This window comes from Canis lupus, chromosome 30 (assembly GCF_011100685.1).
Source record: "Canis lupus familiaris isolate Mischka breed German Shepherd chromosome 30, alternate assembly UU_Cfam_GSD_1.0, whole genome shotgun sequence".
Lineage (NCBI taxonomy): Eukaryota > Metazoa > Chordata > Mammalia > Carnivora > Canidae > Canis > Canis lupus.
In genome coordinates this window covers 35,992,961-36,017,339 of record NC_049251.1, presented here as the reverse complement: position 1 = coordinate 36,017,339, position 24,379 = coordinate 35,992,961, and the positions used below count along the sequence as shown (strand labels likewise).

Genomic DNA, 24,379 nt, shown 5'->3' with positions numbered 1-24,379 from the left:
TTGGTTAAAAATCTTATATAGTAAGTCATGCCTGGGCTTCCTCAAGGATGGTTATCATTGTGTTTTTTCCTTTGAATGTACTGTAGTTTGTTTCTTTACATGCCTCATAAATTTTTGTTGAAAATTGGACATTTTATTTTATTTATTTTTTAAAAGATTTTACTTACTTATTCATGAGAGACACAGAGAAAGAGAGGCAGAGATGTAGGTAGAGGGAGAAGCAGGCTCCCTGTGGGGAGCCTGATGAGGGACTTGATCCCAGGACCTTGTGACCATGACCTGAGCTAAATGTAGACGCTCAACTACCAAGCCACCCAGGTGCCTGAAAATTTGACATTTTAAATAATAATTGGACATTTAAAATAATCATGCGGCAGCTCTAGAAATGAGATTCTCCTTTTTCCAGCATTTCTGGTTCTTTTTGTTTCTGTTTCTATTGTGACTTTTTCTAACTAATTTTGTTAAGTCTGTGTTCTGTTTCAAGTGTGGCTATTCAGATATATGCTTGCTTAGCTTAGTTGTCAGTTAATTATTAAATAGAGATTCTCTTAAGTGCTTGGAAACAGTAAATTTCCTAGTCTTTGCCTCAGGGCTTTCTGTGTATTGGGCCATGCCTTCAACACTCAGGTAGCCATTTTATAATTTTGCCTTCATTTTAACTTCCTGCTTGTGCATCCCTTCAAGGTCAACCAGAGTTTAGCATCCTCTTTGATTTTTGCTGAGAAGGCTGAAGATGTGGGCACATACATAGCCTTACACATGTTCATGGCTTTCTAGATTCCCAGGAATATATTGGAGCTTTTAAAACCCTGTGTGGAGATCACATTTCCCTTTAAATTTTTTTGTTAGCCTATTGTTTGCCCCACATTTATCCATTGCTTCATGTAGCTGACATGTTAAAACAATTGCCTATAATTTTCTACACCTGCCCCTGGGGAAAAGGTTTTTACACTGGGTTCTGAGTCAGGTCAATAAAGACAGTTTTGAACATGGGGTCTTCCAGGGAACCACCAGATGGTTCAAGTAGTGATATTTTTCAGAAAATGAGGTTCTGAACGATTTCCAACTCTGTTCTGTCCTCTTTTGATGGCTGTCAGAGTTATGGTGTCCAACATGATTGTAACCTGTTGATTTTGAAGGCTACCCCGGATCTGGTGAACAGGAAATGGAATAGGGCAAGTTAAAAGGTTATAAGGTTGCACTTCTTACTGAGATTGAGCTGTTTTTCTGATGTAAATCTTTTATTGTTATAAGCTTTTGGTTAATTTTCAGAGTTCTGAAAAAGTTGATTCTGCAAATTTGCCAATTTTCTAATTGGTTTTATGGAAAGAGAATTTTCAGAGGTTTTAATCTTTGCCATATACCTGCCTTTACCCCTCTCTTTTGAGTTTAGCATTCAAAACATTCATTTTATAGTACCTAAAATATTGACCTTACCACTTCTGTATTAAAAAATGAAACAAAGCTGAAACATGTTACTAATTGTTTGCTCTTTTTTCTGTTAAATGATAACCATAGATCATGTTCATTTTAAAACCATACTCTTTTTTTCCAATAGGAACTATCATGTATTTTATTACCTCCTGGCAGGAGCAAGTGAAGAAGAAAGATTAGCATTCCATCTTAAACAACCGGAAGAATATCATTATCTCAATCAGGTGAGAGTTGATGAAATGTATTTTGAAATATAGGACATTATTAAATTTTAGTTCTTGGGGAAAGTTTTTTTCCTAATACTTTGTTTCCCAAATCTAGTAATGTATATTAACTAGCATTTTCACACATGCAGTCTAAAAATACATGTGATAGGCTTCTCAAATTCGAAATTTATTCATATGAGTTGAAAGAGGTTAGTTATATGTGTGCCCTTTGCTTTTTGTGAGACTCTTTCAGAGAATAATAAACTGTTTATATATGTACCTACATGTTAGAAAAATGGATTAGTCTTTTCCAAGTGATTTACCTTTTAAAGACAAGAGCATGTTGAGTGTTACTAATATTTAATATTTAATGTTTGTCCTTTGCATGGGATTACTTGAAACCTTTTTTGTATATTTTGAAGTCTAATACATATATCTCTTTGCATGATATTATGATACTAACTTAGAATATGATTATTTTTATAATTTAGCAACTGTCCTATTTGATATGAAATTCATCAAAAGGAATGACTTACAGAATTTGTATTTTTCTATGAAAATCAGAATTCACTCTTAAATTTCCATAATTAAGGGTAATTTCTTGGTAGTTTTTCATTACAGTGGTTTTTCCAATTTTATTATTTCTCATATTAATAAAAATTCTAGAATCAATATTAATGGAATTGGTATACAATACATCACTTAAATAACAGATTATCTTTCCTTGGTTTTTTGATTGAGGCAAGATATAATATCCATGGAAATAAATGCCTTTATGGAAATAAATGCGTTAATGAAGATTTTGTAAGGAAACTAACATTTTGATGATGGATGAAAGGTTGTAGTGTATATTTAAGATTATGAAAGTAACATGTTAGGGCAGCCCTGTGGCTCAGCGGTTTAGTGCTGCCTTCAGCCCAGGGTGTGATCCTGGAGACCTAGGATCGAGTCCCACATTGGGCTCCCTGCATGGAGCCTGCTTCTCCCTCTGCCTGTGTCTCTGTCTCTGTCTCTGTCTCTGTCTCTGTCTCTCTCTCTCTCTCTCTCTCTCTGTGTCTGTCATGAATAAATAAATAAAATCTTAAAAAAAAAAAAAGAAAGTAACATATTAGGCTTTTCCCAACATATTGCTATGTAACTGATATCTCTTAATTTTGAAACTATGTATTTATATAAACTAATATAACTTTGTATTAATATATTGATTTCAAAGTTATTTAAATTATCATTTCCTGATAAAATACTAGACATTTCTACTGTAATAAAATTATGTAGATTTAAAAAAAATCATCGAGTTAGCTTCTGAGCCTTTTCTTTTCTCTGTTAAACTCTTTATAGATATTTGAGTGATTATTTACTTTTTTAAAAACTAACAATTGTTTTTAAATGAGCTGATAGCCCAGAACTTATTACTCTTCTTCCAGATTTCTTTTTGTTATCAGTGGCCATACCATGCATATTCTTGTCATAAAGTAGTCAGCATTCATAGAATATGAGACTGAGCCAAATCTCAGAGTCACCGGAAAACAGCAAGTATGGATTGGTTGCAATAATATATGATCTCCCAGAATCTGAATGTTTAGCTAGTTGTTTCTTGTTTTATGCTGTTACACAAAATAACTCTCTTTGGGTAGAAGCAGTACTAACTGAATATTACATCTAAGAAATGATTAGAGAAGAATGATAACCATTACTTCTACCTAACTAATCTGCCTTACTTTCAGATAACAAAGAAACCCCTCAGACAGAGCTGGGATGATTATTGCTATGACTCTGAGCCGGTCAGTACAAGTACCTAAATATTCTGTGTTCCTGTTAAAGGACCCTCACTCACCTTGCTCATTTGCACCTATCTCATGACCTAGACAGAAAATCAACTGAAATATAAAGAATCTAGAAAAGAAGAGAAATTAATGTTTAATTTTTTTGAATTGATTTATATGTATATTTATGGTCTGTGGATTAAAAACCAGTCAATTCATTTTTTAAAAAACTTATTCTCATGTTTCTCATGTTTAGTCTGTATTTATTTTGACAATAAATTGATTGCATTCCTGATTTCAGCATTGATGTGGATTCTTATAACTACAGGTTTTTTTCTTGAGGTGTATTTTTTCAATCATATTTTTAGTAGTTTCATTACTCACATGTTATGAGTAGTATGTATTGTTTATTTTAAAAAGTTGTAGCCTCCCTGTTTTATGTGTCATTTAACAGTCTTTTCACATGATGAATACATGTATGGTTTTTTTTTTTTTTTGGAAAATTTTTTAGTAGCAAAAGAGGCTATAGTCTTTATGTAACTTTCCAAAAATTAAGAATTGAAATTCCTAGAAATAAGATGATTTTATGTTTTTAATTAAGTGATTTAAGGGCATGTATGATGTAATATAAAATGAATAGATAAATTTAGCTTTATTTTTATGTTTTATAAGGACTAGTTTGTAATCAAAAAAGGACACAAAAAATCTTTTTCCTTCCCTTTGTTGTGAGGTCTGATGTAAAGGCTTGAAAACCTGCACTCATCTATATCTACTAATGAACTAATTTATTAACTATTCCGTCTGGAAATATAACATGTCTTAATCCTTGCTTTAAATAACTGTGACTTTAATTTTCACTGCATGTGATTACAAACTTTACTAATTACAAAACTAGTCTATTTCAGAATTGAGAAGGATCAAGAATTATGGACATTAATTTTTTCTTCATACAAAGTTTAATTGCATTATCTTTTCATACTATATCAAGTTATTTATGGTTTCAGATTTTACATTTTGGAAAATTTTAGACATTTAAATTTATAGATTCTGATAAATTTTAGTAGAAAAAATTTATGCTGTTTTGCCCCTCTTGAAAAGCTTCCATCTATCACCTATTATCAAGTGACTATTATCATCAAGTGACTAAGGCTCATTGGGAAGTAGGTAGGAGACTGGCTAAACTCCTTGATTGCCTGTACAGAGCTTATTGTGACATTATGAACTGATCTGCCGTTACTTAGACAGTCTATGTCATGCTTTAGAATTGAGCTCTGAAGCATACAGACTTGACTTGAATACTGGCCTATCCACTTACTAATTTTGAGAACCTGAGCAGGTCACATAATTCTTTTGTTTCTGTGATCTATTTAAGGGGATAAAAATGATCTTTAACTTTTGTGAGAATTTAATTAGTACATCTAAACAGCTTGGTAAAGTGTTTACTATTTATTAAGTATACAGTACATGTTCTCAGAGCCGCTGCCTTTATCAAAATCATCATTATCCATCCTTTCCTTGTAGAATTTTGTACCCATACTCCTCCCTGTATATCTTTCATCACTAGCCTCTCACTTATTGTATTTTCAATCTATTATTGTTTGAACTTTGAATAATTTCTGTTGCTTTTTCTCACGAGTTAATTAATGAAAGCAAGCAGTCAATCTGAGGATATGTTGGTTTGTATTTTCCTCTTAGCTCCTCAGAGTGTACTTGGAGCAAACTAAACTTTTCCTCTGAATTAAGAGAACTTATGCGACTTAGCATTTTAAGAAGAGAGGATTGTTAGGGACTGTTCTGTAATTTGCCTATATTATCATACATAATACAGAATTGTATAAATGATCCCAAGGAGAACAGTGGTGAGAAAATTGCCTTTAACAACAGACCTCTTGTTTCCCATTATATATTGATTTAATTCCTATTCAGGGTTATCCCGTTAAGTAAATAAGCTCAAGCAACTAAGGTTGCTTGGGAGAGTGCAGAGGATTTAGAACTGGACAGATTTTCCTTTGGCCACCCCTGTCATTTAGGTGAATTATTTAACTTCTGAGCCTGTTTTCTTCCATATTGAATGTTTATATAATTATATATATGTACACATAATTATCTCCTTGTGTTTATATTTACTTTAAAACTTTATATTATTCATTAACTCATTCTTAAAGGATCAAAAGCAGATTATAAATGCTAGATACTTGATAGTTTTAAAAATATAAATGAGTACTTTCTCAAAAAGGAATGTTTCATTTAATTCAGTACTTATTCAATAATTCAATGATTATATATTTACTTTAGTGATTACATGCTTTCTTCTTGGCACTGACTTGTTGCTGGAGATCAGCAGTGAATAAAATAGATAACAGTTAATGCATTTATTGAGTACTTTATACAACAACATTCCACAGTTAGATAGATATTTAAAAAGTAAATACATGTGAGGAGGGTTTTGAAAATGTAAATGTAAGGGACTGAGAATATATAGGAAAGGGCTTTAAAAAGTTATTTTATAAAGATAAAGATTACATATGTATTTGACTTTTTTGGGAGCTGAAATGCAAGGATTACTCAAAATATTTTTGTATTTGGTAGTTCACAGCTATCTTTACTAATGTGTGTATTTTGCAGATTTTTGGTTTTCATATATACATTCTTTTGCTGATTGAGAATCATATTTATATAGTTTTATTAGGAACTATTTTTACTATATCTAATATTAATATAAACATCTTTATATAAATCTAGGCTCCATTTATCAACTAAATTACCATCTTTTTAAAATTTATTTTTGTGTCTCAGGATCTAGTTCAGCACCTTGTATAAGGATAGACATTTATTAAATATCTGTCGAATAAATAACATTTGTTTGTGGAATTGAGCTCTCTGAAATGCTTTGGATCTTCAGAACTCTTCAGTACCACTCAAAATCAAACTTGGCATCAGAACATTTTATAATATTGCTAGCTCTGTTATCTTAAGTTATTTTGAGATAACTTGCTTTGGTAATTGTAAAAGGGAGAAAAAAAGGTAGCTTACTGGTATTTTGGTAGTTATGTGTTTAATTTGCATACTTGTAATAAGAATTCTCTAAATATTTCACCAGTTCTAGTTTTTATACACAGGAATACTTAACTAGAATTACTGTATTTCTGAAGAGGCTTATCTTACTTTTCAATAGATAATCTTGATTTCTTCCCCCTTTTTCTTAAATAAGCAGGATTGCTTCTCAGTGGAGGGGGAAGATTTGAGGCATGACTTTGAACGCTTACAGCTGGCCATGGAAATGGTAGGATTTCTTCCCAAGACACGAAGACAGTGAGTTTGTTTATTGTATTCTTATACCCTTGGTAGAGAACAAATCATCATGTGTTTTTCAAAAGTTCACCTTCCTTGGTCCTTTGAAAGAATTTTCTAACAGATATTCCTGATCTAGTGCGTCCTCCTACCTTGTTAAACATTGCTCTGAACATTTACTTTTCTAGCAGACTTGCTTTGCTTTTTTTTTTTTTTTTTATTATAAATTCTTTGAGGTTCTCTTGAAAGTTGGAGCTCTTCTTCCTATAAAAATGTACATCCATAAATATTTGCATACAAGTGAGGGAGTTCCTGGTGTTCCTGAAGTTGGTCCATAGACCTTATTTAAAAACTTGCCTTATAATACTATTTTTATTGCTGCTTCTTTTCTGTGTCATTGATCTCGAATCTTATTAAGGCATGCATACCTATCAGTAAAACATAATTTTCCCTTATTTCCTCTGTAAATTTATGTCTATAGTATTGTACATATTTTATTATAAACAAAATAGAAATGTAAACATGTTGAGATAGAGATGAAGCAAATTATATTTAAAATAAATCTATTTAAAATTAAAGAAACAAATAACCTTGACTCTCACCAGAAAAAAAATAGTAACAGAACTTTTTTTTTTTTTAAGATTTTTTTTTTTTAATCTGATAGAGCACAAGCAGGGGGAATGGCAGGGAGAGAGGGAGAAGCAGGCTACTGCTGAGCAGGAGCCCGATGAGGGGCTTGATCGCAGGACCTTGGGATCATGACCTGAACTGAAGGCAGATGCTGAACAGACTGAGCCACCCTGGTGCCCCAATAGAACTATTTTTTGGGAAAGGGAATTAATTATGTCAGATCTGATTATATTGTCAGTTTTTAAAGTCACACTAAAAGTAGAAGAACGACAGCTCTGCTGTTTGCTTGTTTGCTTTTGATTACTATGAATCTTGAGCTAGTAGATTATTTGCCAAAATCTTTTTTTGAAAGATAAATTAAAATTAAATAACATAATATGTAAATATGCAAGCCCATTTAATTGATCACATAAACTGCAATTCACTGAAATTATTTAGTAAATGAGAGTAACCCTACAGTTAGTTCCTCCATGCCTTATTACTTATAGTCTTTCCTCAGCATATCCCCTTTACTTCATGTGACGCTTGACTGATTGACATATATGGATCTAAGTGTCAATCTGTATATTAAGTGATGGTGAAACTTAATTTAATTTTTTTTTTAGATAACATAAGTTGAAAATAATATATATATACTTCTCATGCACCAAGGGATTGTGTGTCTTTTATACTTTCTGATATCACTGTATCCCGTATTGGAAACCACTGGTAAATATATGTTCTTAGTAGCCTGGCCTATAATTTGACCTTTCTCTATCTTTTAGATATTATCTTCAGATATTCCCTAACACAAGTTTTGCATTTTAACTAGACTGATAGTGTCCTCTAAAACACTATGTTGTGTTCTGAATGTCCAGTATTGTCCTCATTTCTTGAAGGACCCATCTTATCTCTTTTTTAATCATTGAAATACTTTCAGGTTTTTTTTTTTTTTTGATAGCATATCATATGTACCATGATTCCCTTCTCTTTTGCTCATGAATGACTGTGCTAATAAATTACAACATTACTTTCAACTGCACTCAGATCTAACCCAGCATTCCTTTTAACATAACTTTGCAGGCATCCTAAAATTTGGTATGTAAATCGAAACCTGTTTGCTTTAGAGTACTGTTCATGTCCTTCATTTTAATTTTTTTTAAGTTTATATATTTATTTATTTAAGTAATTTCTGCACTTTCTGTGGGCTTGAACTCATGACCCTGAAATCAAGAGTTACACACTCTACTGAGCCAGCCATGTGCCTCCTGTTCTCCCTTTTTAATGAAATTTTTCTTAACTATGCATTGTTTCTACCCTTAGTATTTTAAGATACCTTGCCTTATATTATAGGGTTTTTGTTGTTTTATCTCCAATGCAAGATTTTAAGCTTTTTGAGAACAGGGATTTTTAAAAATTCATTTTTGTAAATTTTTAAATACTGAATTATTATAGTATATTAGATTGTTTATATAACATTTATTATTATTGGAGACTCTGCATCACATATTTGGGTGTGAGAAAATGTTAACATGCTGATTGTTGAACCCCAGATTCTAAAACGATGTAATTAGCAACCATATTAACTCCTACTAAAAATGATTTTTTAGTAAGTGGCCCATGAATTTGTGTTTTTATGTCTTTTGGCTTCCATTAGTCTTTATAATGGGTCATTTGATACTGAGTTTCCTCTCTAATTTACCACAGTATGTTTATAAATTATTCCTTTATAATTGACTTGTATTTTGCTTGAGTCATGTTAATGATTGAAACATTTACAGTTTTAAATTATTTGAAAAATTAGATCTGTCAATTAGATGTGGATTCAGGACCTTTGAAAGTGTGGCTATTTGGTTCCTAAAGCAGTGTCTTTATTTAGAATACATCCTAATTTTCAGAAAACACATAGTTAAAATTTTGCAGGTAGAACAGATTTATTTTTTATTTTTTTTTAAATTTTTACTTTTATTTATTTATGATAGTCACAGAGAGAGAGAGAGAGGCAGAGACACAGGCAGAGGGAGAAGCAGGCTCCATGCACCGGGAGCCTGACGTGGGATTCGATCCCGGGTCTCCAGGATCGCGCCCTGGGCCAAAGGCAGGCGCCAAACCACTGCGCCACCCAGGGATCCCTGAACAGATTTATAAGAGAATAATTGGATAAGACACAAAGATGTGTATATATATATGAATTTTCAGGAAGAGCTTTTAGATGGAATGTTCAGCTGTGTTAAATGCCTTTGAGAGGTCAGGTAAGTTAGGATATAATATATATTTTTTTAGTTACATGGAGATCCTTGGTAACTTCTCTGAGATATTTTAATGGGGTCAGATGTCAGGATATGATACTAAAATGACAAAGTGAAGAAAAGGAGTATGGGTTAACAGTTTAATAAGATTGTTTGTGAAGGTAAGGAGATGTGGGATCTAGGATGGGTTTTTTAAAGTAACAGAAAACTGAAGATGAGATTATTTTGATAGAAACTTCTTGTAGATTCAGGTAAGAGATAGGAAATAGTTATAATAAAGTTCTGGAGTAAACTGGAGTTCATGAGATAGAGAGCACAAGTAGGGATTTAGTTGTTGTTGACTGGAAGAGGGTCATGTATGTGTTCCTCTGAGACAGAAGGGAAGAATGAATAGAAGGGAGGGTTCAGTTGTAGATGTTTTACAGGAGAAGCCTGATATTAGGTAATATACCCCAATGGCTTCATACTGTTTGTTTTAAAAGCATTTATCAAGGGCAGCGCAGTATGACGTACGAAACTGTTTCTTAAATGGAACTAAGAATAAAAAAATCACTTAGGCTATTTGGTTAAAAAATACAGATTCTAAGACCTTGCCTTTAAAGATTCTGATTCAGTTGTTCTGAAATAGACAATGTAGGGAAGGGCATTTTAGGCAAGATGAAAAGCATTTAGAAAGATATGGACTTTGAAACACTATACAGAATCAGGCAATAGCAAATCCTCTTCAAACAACTATGTCCAGTGGTACAGTGCTGAAAGTAAGGTTATGTAAAGCACTTTGCATCATACTTGACATAGTATAAATAGATCTTATTTATTACAGTTATTATTTCCATATTTTTTATTTTTATGAAGACTAAATACATCATACTTGTCCTGGTTAATTTGCTTGATTAGAATTTTGCAGTGAAATGAGTTTAGAGACTGCACATAAGCAAGCTATAATTTATGGTTTTGTTTTCACAGGATTTTCTCTCTTCTCTCAGCCATACTCCATTTGGGTAATATCTGTTATAAAAAGAAGACCTATCGGGATGACTCCATAGATATCTGTAATCCTGAAGTTCTGCCTATTGTCTCAGAATTATTAGAAGTAAGTAATTGTATTTCAGTTGTCATTTCTCAAATACTGGGTAACTTCTCACTTTTAATTTTGTGTAATTATTTGGTTAAGTTTAAATGGGTTAATGCTTTTTTATTAATAATATTTCTCCAAATGATGGAATTTTTGCTATTGATCTTGCCAGAATCTTTGGAAGGCTTGAGTTTTCTTGTCTGCCTCTTTGGCCTAGATATCCATAATCCTTCAATTTGCTGGATAGGATCAATATTTTACTTTAGACTTTATCATATTCTGAGCCGTTGATAGTTTTTCTGTATTTGAGATTTCTTTTCATACTAAGATTGTGGTTAGAGTATCTGAAGATGGCATATCTGGATGAGTGGAGAGAAAAGTAAATTAAATTTTCTTCTTCATGTCTAAATAGGAGCCAGATATCTTCATCTCCTACCATACTTCTTCCTATAACTAAGGTCTTTATTAACTCATTCTTCCTGGAGTGATGACTTCTCATTCATCTTGAAAGGAGCATCATTTTTTATAGGCCTTCTCCTCTGACTGAACAAGGAAATACGTGTTTGTTTACGAACCTCTGTGTATTCATACTACAGATGTTTTTATATATCCGGCTATAGCTATATAAAGATAAACATGAGGTCGTACTGATGTTCCTAACTAATACGTTATCACGTGGGTCATTCTAGCCTTCTGATCTATAAACTCCCATTTTCACAGTGAGGAAGCTATATCCTACCTTCTGCTGTTCATTTACTGAATTATTCAATTTTACTATTCAGTTGACCCTTAAACTATGTAGGGGTTAGGGGAGACAACCCCCCCCACCCGGCAGTCAGAAATCTGTTTATAACTTTTGACTCCCCCAAAACTTACTGGCCTACTGTTGACCAGAAGCCTTACTGATAACATAAACAGTTGATTAACACATGTTTTATATGTTAGATGCATTATATACTGTATTCTTACAATAAAGTAAGCTAGGGAAAAGAAAATGTTAAGAAATTCAGAAGGAAGAGAAAATACATTTATAGTACTGTATTTATTGAAAAAAACCTCAAATGTAAATGGACTTGTATAGTTAAAATTGGTGGTGTTCAAGGATCAGCTGTGCATGTATCGGAGTGTTTATGTATTTATGTATGTGTGCACTGCTATTGGAAATGACTTTATCAGCTAGAGTATAAAGTGTAGTATTCCTTTTGCCTGTTTTAGTTTTTCATACTCCATTAATTTCCAGTTACTTAGGTTAGCACCTTTTCCTCCTTTAATTGAGGTTGTTTCATATATTTGTCATATAGTTAGATTCTCTTGTCATGGTCTGCATTCTTTCCTAGGATCCTCCAGTGTCTGAAAAGATTTGTTCTTTGTGCTATATGGGTTATGGCAAGTGCATAATGTCTCGTTTCTCTATTACAGTATCATGTAGAATAGTTTCATTCCTAAAAATCTCCTCTGCTTCACCTGTTCAGTACCTCTCCTCAAACCCCTGGCAACCACTGATTTTTTACTACCTCTATAAATTTGCCTTCTTCAGAATGTAGCATAATTGAAATTATATAGTATGCAGCCTTTTCAGACAGACACGTTTCACTTAGCAGTATGTATTTAAGATTCATTCATGTGTCTTTGTGGATTGATAGCTCATTTCCCTGTATTGCTGGGTAAAATGCCATGTGTAGATGCACCATAGTTTGTTTCTTCGTTCACCTATTGAAGGACATCTTGGTTCTTCCCATTTTTTTGCTGTTATGAATAGCCTTCTTTTTTTCTGTTAAAATATCACTATCTTTCAAATCTTGGTTCTTGTGTCTCTTTTTAGGGTTTTAACCTTATTTTAAATGGTCAAACTGACTACATTAGGATAGAATATTTGCATCTTCTTAGCATGATTTAATTTTGGTTTTGTAGCAGAAAGTTAATTGTTTACTAGTTTGTGCCTGTTATAAGGTGGCAGTGCTCTTTGAGAGCAATGGATGCCTCTTTCTTATTTATCTGATCTTAGAGTGCTTATTATTTTGCACATGCCTGAATGTCGTTTATTAACTTTAACAAAATGTTTTAGTTAGTCTGGCAGACAGGGGCTGGAGAAAGAAACACACTGAATTGAAACTAGGCTCACTCTTTGGAAAGAAGTTCTACCAGGATGTGGAGTGTGGTATCTGAAGGTGGTAATTTTGAAGGTCATGGGGATCAGAGAACAGACTATATTTCCATCAGGCATTTTAGGTGATATTTTAGTCAACATTTGGTCAACAGAAACACTTGGTATTGTCATAATAATAGTACATTGTAGCTAGTGGTTTTATTTACATGTTCAAGCATTCAGCAAGTACAAAGGCTTCTGGTCCTCGTGCAGTATTCCTTCTTTGGTTAGAGACTGATAAGAGCAATTCAGGTAATTCTAAAAGGAGCCAAGGTATTGGTGAAAAAGGAGAAATCCACTTCTGAGAATCAGGCTTACCAGTGTCAAAGTTAGACTAATTGCAAAAATGATTTGATAGCAAATCTTACTTTCGAACCCAAGCTTCTTAACTTCTTTATATTTTTAGACATTTTATTTATTTATTTGAGACAAAGAACATGTGAGTGGGAGGTGGGCAGAGGGAGAGAGAGAGAGAATCCCAAGCAGACTCCCTGCTGAGTGAAGAGCCCATCAAATGGCTCAGTCCCACAACCTTGAGATCATGACCTGAGCTGAAATCAAGAGTAGCATGCTAAACCGATTGAGCCAACAGGTGCCCCTTAACATCCTTCTTGTTGTGTTTAGTTGGGACTGGTTCTAGGAATGGAGATTTGGTAATAAGTAGGAAGAAGTTATCTTCAAAGTTGAGAAGCTAGACAAGTACTGACAGGATCTATACATAATAAGTATCCTGCTTGTATTCAGTTCTTAGAAATTATTTTTAAAGATAATTTCTTAATCAACGGAGGGTTGCTGGAGGGGATGAGGCAGGGCGGTGGGATAACTGAATGATGGACATTAAGGAGGGCATGTGATATAATGAGCACTGGGTAGTATATAAGACTGATGAATCACTGCTGAAATTAATAATATATGTTAATTAATTGAATTTAAATTAAAAAATAAAATAAGAAAATAGAATGATTTCCTGTAATTGGTTAAAATTGGTAATAATAATAATTGCAACCTTAAGGCTTTTGTTGAGCTAGAATTCAAAGATTAGGAGTAATAACTGGTTTAATTAAAATGTAAACTCTAGTTAAGATTTAATTTAATTCCTCTCCTTCTCAAAGTGATTCAGTTCATTGATAAATATAGATTTAGCTTTTAAGAACAAATGTTTCTGAAATTATTTTTTTCAATTATTTTTGTAATATTGTAGTTACCTCAGGCAGCAGTGAATTTTTTTTTTAATATTTTGAATATTCTCTTTACTGAATTCTGTTTGGGATATATACTTGTGAAATTATTGAAAGGTAAACAAGCTCCTGTAGATTAATTGTGGGTAATTGTGGAGCATATTTTTGTTGCATATTTTGGAGCATATCAGAACCATCCCCATTATCAAAAACTTCAGTTTTTAACAGATTTATATATTTTGAATATATTTTAACATCTGTTGAAACAATATAAAGAATAGATTTTTAACACATATCTGTTTCTCAATTAAGTGAAGATGAGAAACATTGTAGACCAAATATATTTTTTTAAATTTTTATTTATTTATGATAGTCACACAGGGAGAGAGAGAGAGAGAGGCAGAGACACAGGCAGAGGGAGAAGCAGGCTCCATGCACCGGGAGCCCGACGTGGAATTCGATCCCGGGTCTCCAGGATCGCGCCCCGGGCCAAAGGCAGGCGCCAAACCGCTGCGCCACCCAGGGATCCCTTGTAGACCAAATATTGAGCTCATTCTTAGTTATTTTGTATTAATAAAGTTTATTAATTTTAAAAGTCATGTTTGTACAACTAAGGACATTTGGGAAATTACAGAGGAAGTTGATTAAAATATGAATTCAGTAATATTTTCTTCAGGAAGCTTATCAAAGATAAGCAAGATTAGTGTGTTTTGTGCAGTTGTGCATATGAGGGTAGATCTGTGTACAATCATTTTTAGGTTTTAGTGCCAGCATTAAGCCAACTATCTAAAATGAATTGGGTAGTTATTTATCCTTTTAAATTTTTTCTGCATTTAAGGTAAGAATCATTAGCAAAGAATAATATATTCCTTAAAGATTTGAGAGATAACAACCCTATGATCAACTAACTGTATTAGATGTCCTTCCCATTTGTTTTGAATTAACCAGTTTTTTTTAGGATTTTCAAATCTGGCTTGAGTTCATTTTGATAATTTGTGTTTATCTAGGAAATCATGTGTTGATTAAATGTTTAAAATTTATTGTTTTTCATTCTTTCTAAGTATTCTGTATGTTTAAAAACTTTTTTTCTGTGGTGTTAGCTTTATGTTTGTATTTCTTAATTTTTTAAATTTAGTGAGAGTTGTCTTATTTTCAGATAATTGGCCTTTAGATATATCAGTTCTACCATTTTGCTTAATATGTATTAATTTCTTTTTAAACATATTTTCTTCTTCATTTTCATTTGACAGAGAGAGAGCCCGTGCACACAAGCAGGGGGGAATGGCAGGCAGAGAGGGAGAAGCAGGCTCCTGATGTGGGGGCTCAATCCCAGGACCCTGAGATCCTGACTTGAGTTGAAAGCAGACACTTAACCAACTGAGCCACCCAGGCACACTCCTTCCTCTGATAAATTATTATTGTTCTCAGTACACAATATATATAGAAAGCAATATAATAAACACCTGTGTACTCACAGCCCCACCCATGTAATAAAATATTACACAAAATTGTAGCTCACTTTATACTCTGCCATGCCAGAAGTAAACACTCATATAAGTTTGGTGCTTATCATTCTCATTCTTGTTTTATTTTCATAATAGATGTTTGCATAAAGAATATATAGTTTTTAAATATATTTTCATATTTTATGTAAATGTTTTACTATGTCATTCTAAAACTTTTTCATTCCATATTATGTTTTTGACATTTTTAGTACTGATTTAAATATTCTAGATGATGATTCATGGTTGCTTTGTAAAATTTCATTATATGAGTAAAACTATTTTTTTTTAATGGCGATTGAGGTCCTTTATTTTTAAGGATTTTATTTATTTATTCATGAGAATACACAGAGAGGAGAGAGAGAGAGAGGCAGAGGAAGAAGCAGGCTCCATGCAGGGAGCCCAACGCAGGACTTGATCCTGGGTCTCCAGGATCAGGCCCTGGGCTGAAGGCGGCACTAAACTGCTGAGCCACCCGGACTGCCCAATTGAAGTCATTTGTAATTTTTCATTTATTGGTAGTACTGTGATAGGCATTTTTGCACACGTCTCCTTGCTGGCATGTGTGAGAATTATTTTAGAATATAGTCCAAGGAGTATAGTTTTTAGGTTGTGGTATACATACACATAAATAGTTGACTGATATTGACAGATTACTGTCTATAGTGATTGTACCAGTTTATATAAGTGTATGGAAGTAACTTTTGCTCCACATTGTTGCTTAAAAAAATTTCTTGAGTTTGTACTGCATAGATCATTTATTTTTAAATATTCACTTTTAGTAATAATTGCTTAACCTCACAATAAAAGTGTTTTTTTTAATCACATAAGTTTTTTCTTAGTTTTTTTTTTTTTAAGATTTTATTTACTTATTCATGAGAGACACAGAGAGAAAAGCAGAGGCATAGACAGAGGGAGAAGCAGACATCTTGCTGGGAGCCTGATGTGGGACTCAGTCCCCAGGATCATGACCTGAGCTGAAGGTGACGCTCAACCATTGAGCCACCCAGGTGTCCCAGTTTTTTCTTATTTTTATTAGTTTCGTCCTGCTTGTGTAATCTGGTAATATTTTTGTTTTTCAAAACATTTTAAGTATATATGAAAGCTTGAGGTCTTATATTTAAACTTTGGCTATTTTTAGTTTTACTGCAGTTTGTAAAGGTAATGCTCCTCAGATTCTTTTTCCAGTTTGTTTTGAATTTGAAGACTGGCAGTGAATGCTCCAAAAGAAGGTATATTTCCTTTATGATATCACATTTTAAAAAATGATTGATCTCATGATGCCTGGGTGGCTCAGATTTTGATTGTCTGCCTTTGGCTCAGGGTGTTTTCCCGAGATCTGGCATTGGGTCCCACATTGGGCTCTTTGCGAGGAGCCTGCTTCTCCCTCTGCCTGTGTCTCTGCCTCTCTCTTTGTGTGTCTCTTGTGAATAAATAAATCTTCAAAAATAAAAAAGATTGATTTGTCATGAATTGGTGGTGGCAGGATCATGCTTCACTCTATTGTTTTGTAACTCATTTTCTCCTTATAATTGAATCTTTTTTGCTTGATATACATTATATCATGTACTTAAAATTTTATGAGTGCTATATCTTTTTTTGTGTAAATATTTTTATAAAATACCCTTGTTTTACCATTTCATGCCCCTCAGTGTGGCAAAAGTCAGTAGTCTGATAATATCAAGTATAGTGAAGGTTTGAAGAAATAGGAATGCTCAGGGCTGATGAGAGAGCAGATTGGTGAGAACTAAATACAGTAGTTTAGCAATATGAAAGATGAAAGATGTGATGTGTATGCTATTAAAGATGAAAATGTGTATGCTATTATATAGTAATTCCACTTTTAGATTTATACTTCGGAGAAACTCTTGAACTCATATGCAAGAATATTCACTTCAGTTTACTTCCTAATAGTGCAAAATGGTAATTACTGTAAATGCCTACATGTAGAAGAATGGATTAAACACTAGTAATTTATATACTGGGAAGCTGTATAGCAGTTAAAATGAATAAGCTTGATCTAAATTATCAATGTAGTTGGATCTCAAAAACATATGGGCAGTATGATTTCATAAAGATAAGAGTTAAATATACTTGGCAGTATAATGTATTTGCAAATACATCTAGTAAATATACTATATATATATATATATATATATACACACACACACACACACCTGAACTGAAGTAATAACGTGTCAAATTCATGATAGTATTTACCTCTAGAGAGAATGAAAAAAAAGGAAGCATCAACTTTATTTTAAAGATTAACACAAATAAATATAAAACCTCTGGAAACATAAATAAGTACTCATTGTAATGTTCCTGGGATTCAAGAAGTATTGTCACTTTTTAGTCCTTGAATGCAAGTTGTGGGATTATGGTTGATCATCTTAAAATTTTTTTGCACTATTCTGTATTTTCCATATTTGGCACAAAGAAATATGTGTCTCCATTGTGATCAGAAAGAAAACTTTAACTAAAAAGACTCATCTGTCTTACCCTCTCTGTTTTGGGTTGGGGTATGGGAAGTGGTGTGAGTGGAACATTTAACTTTCACCTTGGCCAGTATTTAAATTGCTAAATGTATTGTCTTTGCTTTTTCTATTGTATATTTGCTAATCTCATTAAACATTGTTTTCTCTATTTGGATTTTCAATAAATAATTCCACTCATTGTCATAAATCTTATACACTAAATTTAGTTTTGTCTTCTCTAGGTTAAAGAAGAGATGCTATTTGAGGCATTAGTTACAAGGAAGACTGTGACAGTGGGAGAAAAGCTTATTTTGCCATATAAGCTCGCAGAGGTATGAATGGATTTTCTTTTCCTTTTTTTTTTTTTGTAAAAGATTTTATTTATTTATTCATGAGAGGCAGAGAGAGAGGCAGAGACACAGGCAGAGGGAGAAGCAGGCTCCATGCAGGGAGCCTGACGTGGGACTTGATCCTGCGTCTCCAGGATCACACCCTGGGCTGAAGGTGGCGCTAAACCACTGAGCCACTGGGGCTGCCCCCTGAATGGATTTTCTTAAGATCAGAGTACTCGGAACAGTTTTAGAAGTTTGAATTTTTGTTCTTTTAACAGAATGAAAATAACAAAGTGTTGATTGAAATATTTTTCGAGCCCTTGAAATTCGGTTGTGAACATTCCATCAACTTGAAAACTTAAAATTGAATGTCTGTAGGCATACATTTTTCTCCAGAGATCTTTATCTGTTCACCATTCTTAAGTTTTATATTATTAATATGAGGTGAATAGGTAGTAGATAGATTTACAAATGAGCAGTATTTGATCCAATTGATGATTTATTCTTCAGGCAGTTTCTTATCTTTCAGAACATCATTCTCTTCTGGTTCACTTTTTTGTTGTTGACCACTCATTTGTAATTCCTTTTGTTTGCTCTTTTCCACTTAACCTCTAAAAAATGTAGTGCTCTAGTACACAGTCTTTGTCTTTTCTTCTCTATAATCCTTATCCAGGTGATCTCACCTAGTCCCATGAAGAGTATCATCTGTATCCTGAAGCTTCTAGATGAGATTTATTGCTGTCATTGTCTTTTTTATTATAATATATTATTCAGATGTATTTGAATGGGAAAATTATTGAAAGCCTACTGTTCTGTAGTGTAATTTAATGACAGTGATGGGAAATCACAGACTATGACAGTTATTAAAATAGGACAGGAATGTGAGATTAGAAGACAGAGGTAGAGATTAGTGAAAGAACTGTGAAAAAAAAAAAAAAAGAACTGTGGAGGGGTGCCTGGGTGGCTCTGTGGTTCAGTGTCTGGCTTCAGCTCCGATCGAGTCCCCCATCGGGCTCCCCACAGGGAGCCTGTTTCTCCCTCTGCCTAGGTCTCTGCCTCTCTCTCTGTGTTTCTCATGAAAAAATAAATAAAATCTTAAAAGAACAAAAAGAACTGTGGAGAATGGTTTCTAGGCTGACACTGGTCCATTTATCCTATTTTTGGGGTTCTTCCTATAACTGTGCCATGAAATCTACATTTCTTCATTATATCATGTGCCTTACCTCATAGTCTCCAACTTTGAAAGCTGCTTTCTAAACAGAAAAAGCCAAACCTTTTTAAGAGTTTTGCCCTTCCTTTACTTTATAAGGGTTCAGTACTTTTGTAATTTCTCTTATAACTTTTGTCAATGTAAAATATTTCCTGGAGTGCTCAGGCAGTTAAGTATTTGACTCTAGGCTTCAGCTCAGGTCATGATCTCAGGGTTGTGAGATCAAGCCCCCATCAGACTCTGTGCTGGGCAGCAAGGAGCCTGCTTGAGATTCTGTCCTTTTGCCCCTTCCCTCTCCCTAGCTCTCTTAAAATTTTTCTTATGTTTATTTACATTTTTAACTTTAAATTCAACTTTCTGAGATGATTTTTGTAGACCCTGCTTTATTTTTGTTTGCATCTGTTTGGTGTATTTATTTATTTGTCTAGTAAATATTTGAAAATCTTTGTGTCCAGAAATGTACTGGGCATTAGGAATAAAATAAGGAGCAGTCCTTAATGATTTTAATATTTTATCTGAAGAGCGATGGAAAGGTCTTAAAATGTTTTAGCAAAAAAGTGTCTTAGATTTTTTTCCTAAAGATTGATTGATTGATTGATTGGTTTGACAGAGAGAGAGAGAGAATGAGAGAGTGCACACACACACAGAGGGCAAGGAGAAGCAAGCTCCTCACTGGAGGAGCTTGATGTGAGGCTCAATTCCACTCTGCGGAGCATGGCCCCTCTTCCTAGTTCACAGGTTGTTGACAAGGATTCAGTTCCTTGCAGTTACAGGATTAAGAGTCATGCTCAGCAGAGTTTGCTTGTGGTGCTTTACACAACATGGCAGTTTGCTTCATCAGAGGCTCTGATGGAAAGGCTCAGTCTCTTTTAAGAGACTTCTCTGATTGTCAGCTACCCAGGGTAATCCTCCTTTGATTAATTAAAAAAAATCAGCTGATTTTGGGTCATAGTTGTCTTTTAAATCCCTTTGTCATATAAGATAAGATAGTTACTGGAGTGAAATTCATCATATTTACTGTCCTGCCCATAATTAACAGGAGGGAGGTATACGGAATGGGAATCTTGACAACCATCTTAGAGTTTTGTCTAACATAGAGGGCAAGAATGAATGTGGAATGATGAGTTTGGAGGCTGTAGTAGTAGTACTGGGGAGAAAGAGGCTTGCTGCTTTGTCTAAAATAGTGATATACTGATAGGGAGAAATGGGTATATTTGAGAAGAAAGAAATTTAGACAATAAAATCAACAGAATCCAGCAATGATTTGCTTAATGGGAAGCAAGGAGAAAGAAGGAAATATTAAGGATAAATTCTAATTTTCTGGTTCACACAACTGTAAGAGTATTGGTACCATTCATTGAGATAAGAAACACTCAGTGAGATCTTATTTGGGTGGGAAAATATTAATTGGTATTTGGGTTTATTGAGATTAAACTTTGATAGGACCACATTTCAGAGAAGAGAGGCCAAAAGTATAATATTGGGAGTTATGGAGTAAATAAGTATTATATTGGTATATTTGGATTCTTTCTGACTGCTACTTTATGCAAATAGTGGTTAATGTAAACCATAAGTAGGTGGGTTATAGTTTTTATTTTATTTTATTATTTTTTTAAAAGATTTTATTTATTTATTCATAGACACACAGAGAGAGAGGCAGAGACACAGGCAGAGGGAGAGGGAGAAGCAGGCTCCATGCTGGGAGCCCGATGTGGGACTCGATCCCAGGTCTCCAGGATCACACCCCAGACTGCAGGCAGCGCCAAACTGCTGCGCCACCAGGGCTGCCCTATAGTTTTTAGTTTAATGTGAAGATCTGTCTTTTCATGAAAAAAATTCAACCCATTTGTATTTTTTATGCTAATATATTTTCTTTTTCTGTGCTTTTGTGTCTTACGCTTGAGTTTTTAGTTTTAAAATCTTTTGCTGAATTAGATTAGATTGCCTTCATTCTTCCCTCTGAAAAAAATAGAACGGTGGTTCCCATCGTATAATCTATTATTGATTTTTTTGAATTTTAAAGATACTTTGTTGATAACTTGCTTAAGTGTAGAGTTCTAGGGTCACATTCCGTTTTCTCTCAGAACTCGTGACCATTTTCCAATTATTTTCAAGTTTCTGATGTTGAAGATAGAGAATTTTTTTTTTTTTTTTTTTTTTTTTTAGAATGGGCTGGAGTCTGGGCTTCAGCCAAAGCTTTTTTTTTTTTTTTTTATTATTATTATTTATGATAGTCACACAGAGAGAGAGAGAGAGGCAGAGACACAGGCAGAGGGAGAAGCAGGCTCCGTGCAGGGAGCCTGACGTGGGACTCAATTCCGGGTCTCCAGGATCAGGCCCTGGGCTAAAGGTGGCGCCAAACCACTGGGCCACCAGGTCTGCCCAGCTTTCTTTATTAATTGAGAGCAAAATAGACTTTGTTATAGTGCCTTAGATTATTGCCATCTTCATTTGTTCTGTAACCTTTTTCTTTTTTTTTTCAGGCTGTGACTGTGAGGAACTCCATGGCTAAGTCTTTATATAGTGCCCTATTTGACTGGATAGTTTTTCGGATTAATCACGCACTTCTGAATAGTAAAGATTTGGAGCAAAATACGAAGGTATACATTGGGCTATTATATATTTTTCCTGGAAAATGATTTTAATAAAATAATAATAATACATGAAATTTAAAAACACAGAATTATGTAGAGTAATAAATAAGAATCACCTTTTATTTATATTCCTTGCTGTTTCCCTCCTTATGTGCATTTTTATTACCTTATTCAGGGAAACTACCATTTTGTGTATCTTTTCAGACCTTTTCCTTATGTACATGTCTATGTGTGTGTGTGTGTGTGTGTGTATATATATACACACACACATAGTTGCTTTTAAAAATAAAAATAGAATTATGTTATCTGTATGTTTCTTTTATTTTTTTTTTACCTGAAATGTCTTGAAATATATCTGGAACCTCATTATTTTTAATAACTTTGTAATATTATATAATATATATCATAAATTTCCCCATAAAATATATTACATTTATTTTATTGTTATAAATGATGATACAAAAAATATTCTTTGTGTATGTTTCTCCAAGATAAAATCCTCAAGATGAATTGCTGGATTTAAGAATATATACATTTTAGAATTTTGGTAGCTACTTAAATTGCTTTTCAAAATAGACTACACTTTCACTGGTAGTGTATGAAAATGCCTGTTTCCTCACACCTTTACTCACATTGGATATTATCAGTCGTTTCATCTATTAATCTGATTAGGAGGACTATCCCATTTTATTGTCTGTTATTTCAATGGTAGATGAAAGTCGAGTATCTTAGGTTTTTCATCACTTGATTATATATTTTGCTATTTTTATGTTGTTCGTTTTGTCTTTCTTTTTTTCGGGGTCATGGTGGATATTGCAGACTCATAGTTTGATATATATTGCATATATTTTTTCTTGATTTTTAATATTTATTTATGTTGTGTTTTAGGGCCCATATGTTTTAAATTTTGGGGCAGTTAATTCTGTCATATTTTTCCTTGATTTTCCTGGGTTTTATTTATTGGTTTTTCTTACGTAGGAAGGCCTCTTTTATCCCAAGATTATAAAAATATTTATTCTTGTACTTTTAGAATTTAATTTTTATATTTAGATTTTTATCTAATTGGAATTTATTTAAGATTTAAAACTTTTTTTTTACATTTGTTTTTATTTAAGTTTGATTTGCTATCATATGGTATAACACCCAGTGCTCTCATCCCATCAAGTGCCCTCCTCAGTGCCCGTCACCCAGTTACTCCATCCCTCCGCCCACCTCCCCTTCCACAACCCTTTGTTCGTTTCCCAGAGTTAGAAGTCTCTCATGGTTTGTCTCCCTCTCTAATTTTTACCACTCAGTTCCCCTCCTTTCCTTTGCAATCCCTTTCATTATTTCTTATATGCCACATATGAGTAAAACCATATGATGATTGTCCTCCAATTGACTTACTTCACTCAGGATAATACCCTCCAGTTCCATCCATGTTGAAGGAAATGGTGAGTATTTGTCCTTTCTGATGGCTGAGTAATATTCCATTGTACATATATATACCACATCTTTATCCATTCATCTGTTGAAGGACAACATGGCTCCTTCCACAGTTTGGCTATTGTGGACATTGCTGCTATGAACATTGGAGTGCAGGTGTCCTGGTGTTTTACTACATCTGTATCTTTGGGGTAAAAACCCAGTAGTGCAATTGGTGGGTCGTAGGGTAGCTCTATTTTTAACTTCTTGAGGAACCTCCACACTGTTTTCCAGAGTGGCTGCACCAGTTTGCATTCCCACCAGTAGTGCAAGAGAGTTCCTTCCCCCTTCTCCACATCCTCTCCAACATTTGGTGTTTCCTGTCTTGTTAATTTTCACTATTCTCACTGGCGTGAGGTGGTATCTCGTTGTGGTTTTGTTTTATTTCCCTGATAGCATGTGATGCAGAGCATTTTCTTATGTGCTTGTTGGCCGTGTGTATGTCTTCTTTGGAGAAATTTCTGTTCATGTCTTCTGCCCATTTCATGATTGGATTTTTTTTGTTTCTTGGGTGTTTGAATATGATAAGCTCTTTATAGATCTTGGATACTAGCGCCTTATCTAATATGTCATTTACAAATATTTTCTCCCATTCTGTAGGTTGTCTTTAGTTTTGTTGACTGTTTCTTTTGCTGTGCAGAAGCTTTTTATCTTGATTAAATCCCAGTAGTTCATTTTTGCTTTTGTTTCCCTTGCCTTTGTAGATGTATCTTGCAAGAAGTTACTGTGGCCAAGTTCAGAAAGGTTGTTGCCTGTTTTCTACTCTACGATTTTGATGAATTCTTGTCTCACATTGAGATCTTTCAACCATTTTGAGTTTATCTTTGTGTATGGTGTAGGAGAATGGTC

The 24,379-nt window shown here is 33.7% G+C and overlaps 1 protein-coding gene across 1 annotated transcript in view; it reads left to right on the top strand.

Annotated features, from left to right (window-relative positions):
- MYO9A (myosin IXA) overlaps positions 1 to 24,379 on the top strand; it is a 262,747-nt gene that overhangs the window by 70,607 nt on the left and 167,761 nt on the right. The window contains 6 exon segments of the mRNA XM_038580865.1: positions 1,559 to 1,658; positions 3,365 to 3,421; positions 6,618 to 6,715; positions 10,519 to 10,645; positions 18,173 to 18,262; positions 21,956 to 22,072. Coding sequence (XP_038436793.1) covers positions 1,559 to 1,658; positions 3,365 to 3,421; positions 6,618 to 6,715; positions 10,519 to 10,645; positions 18,173 to 18,262; positions 21,956 to 22,072 — 589 coding nt within the window.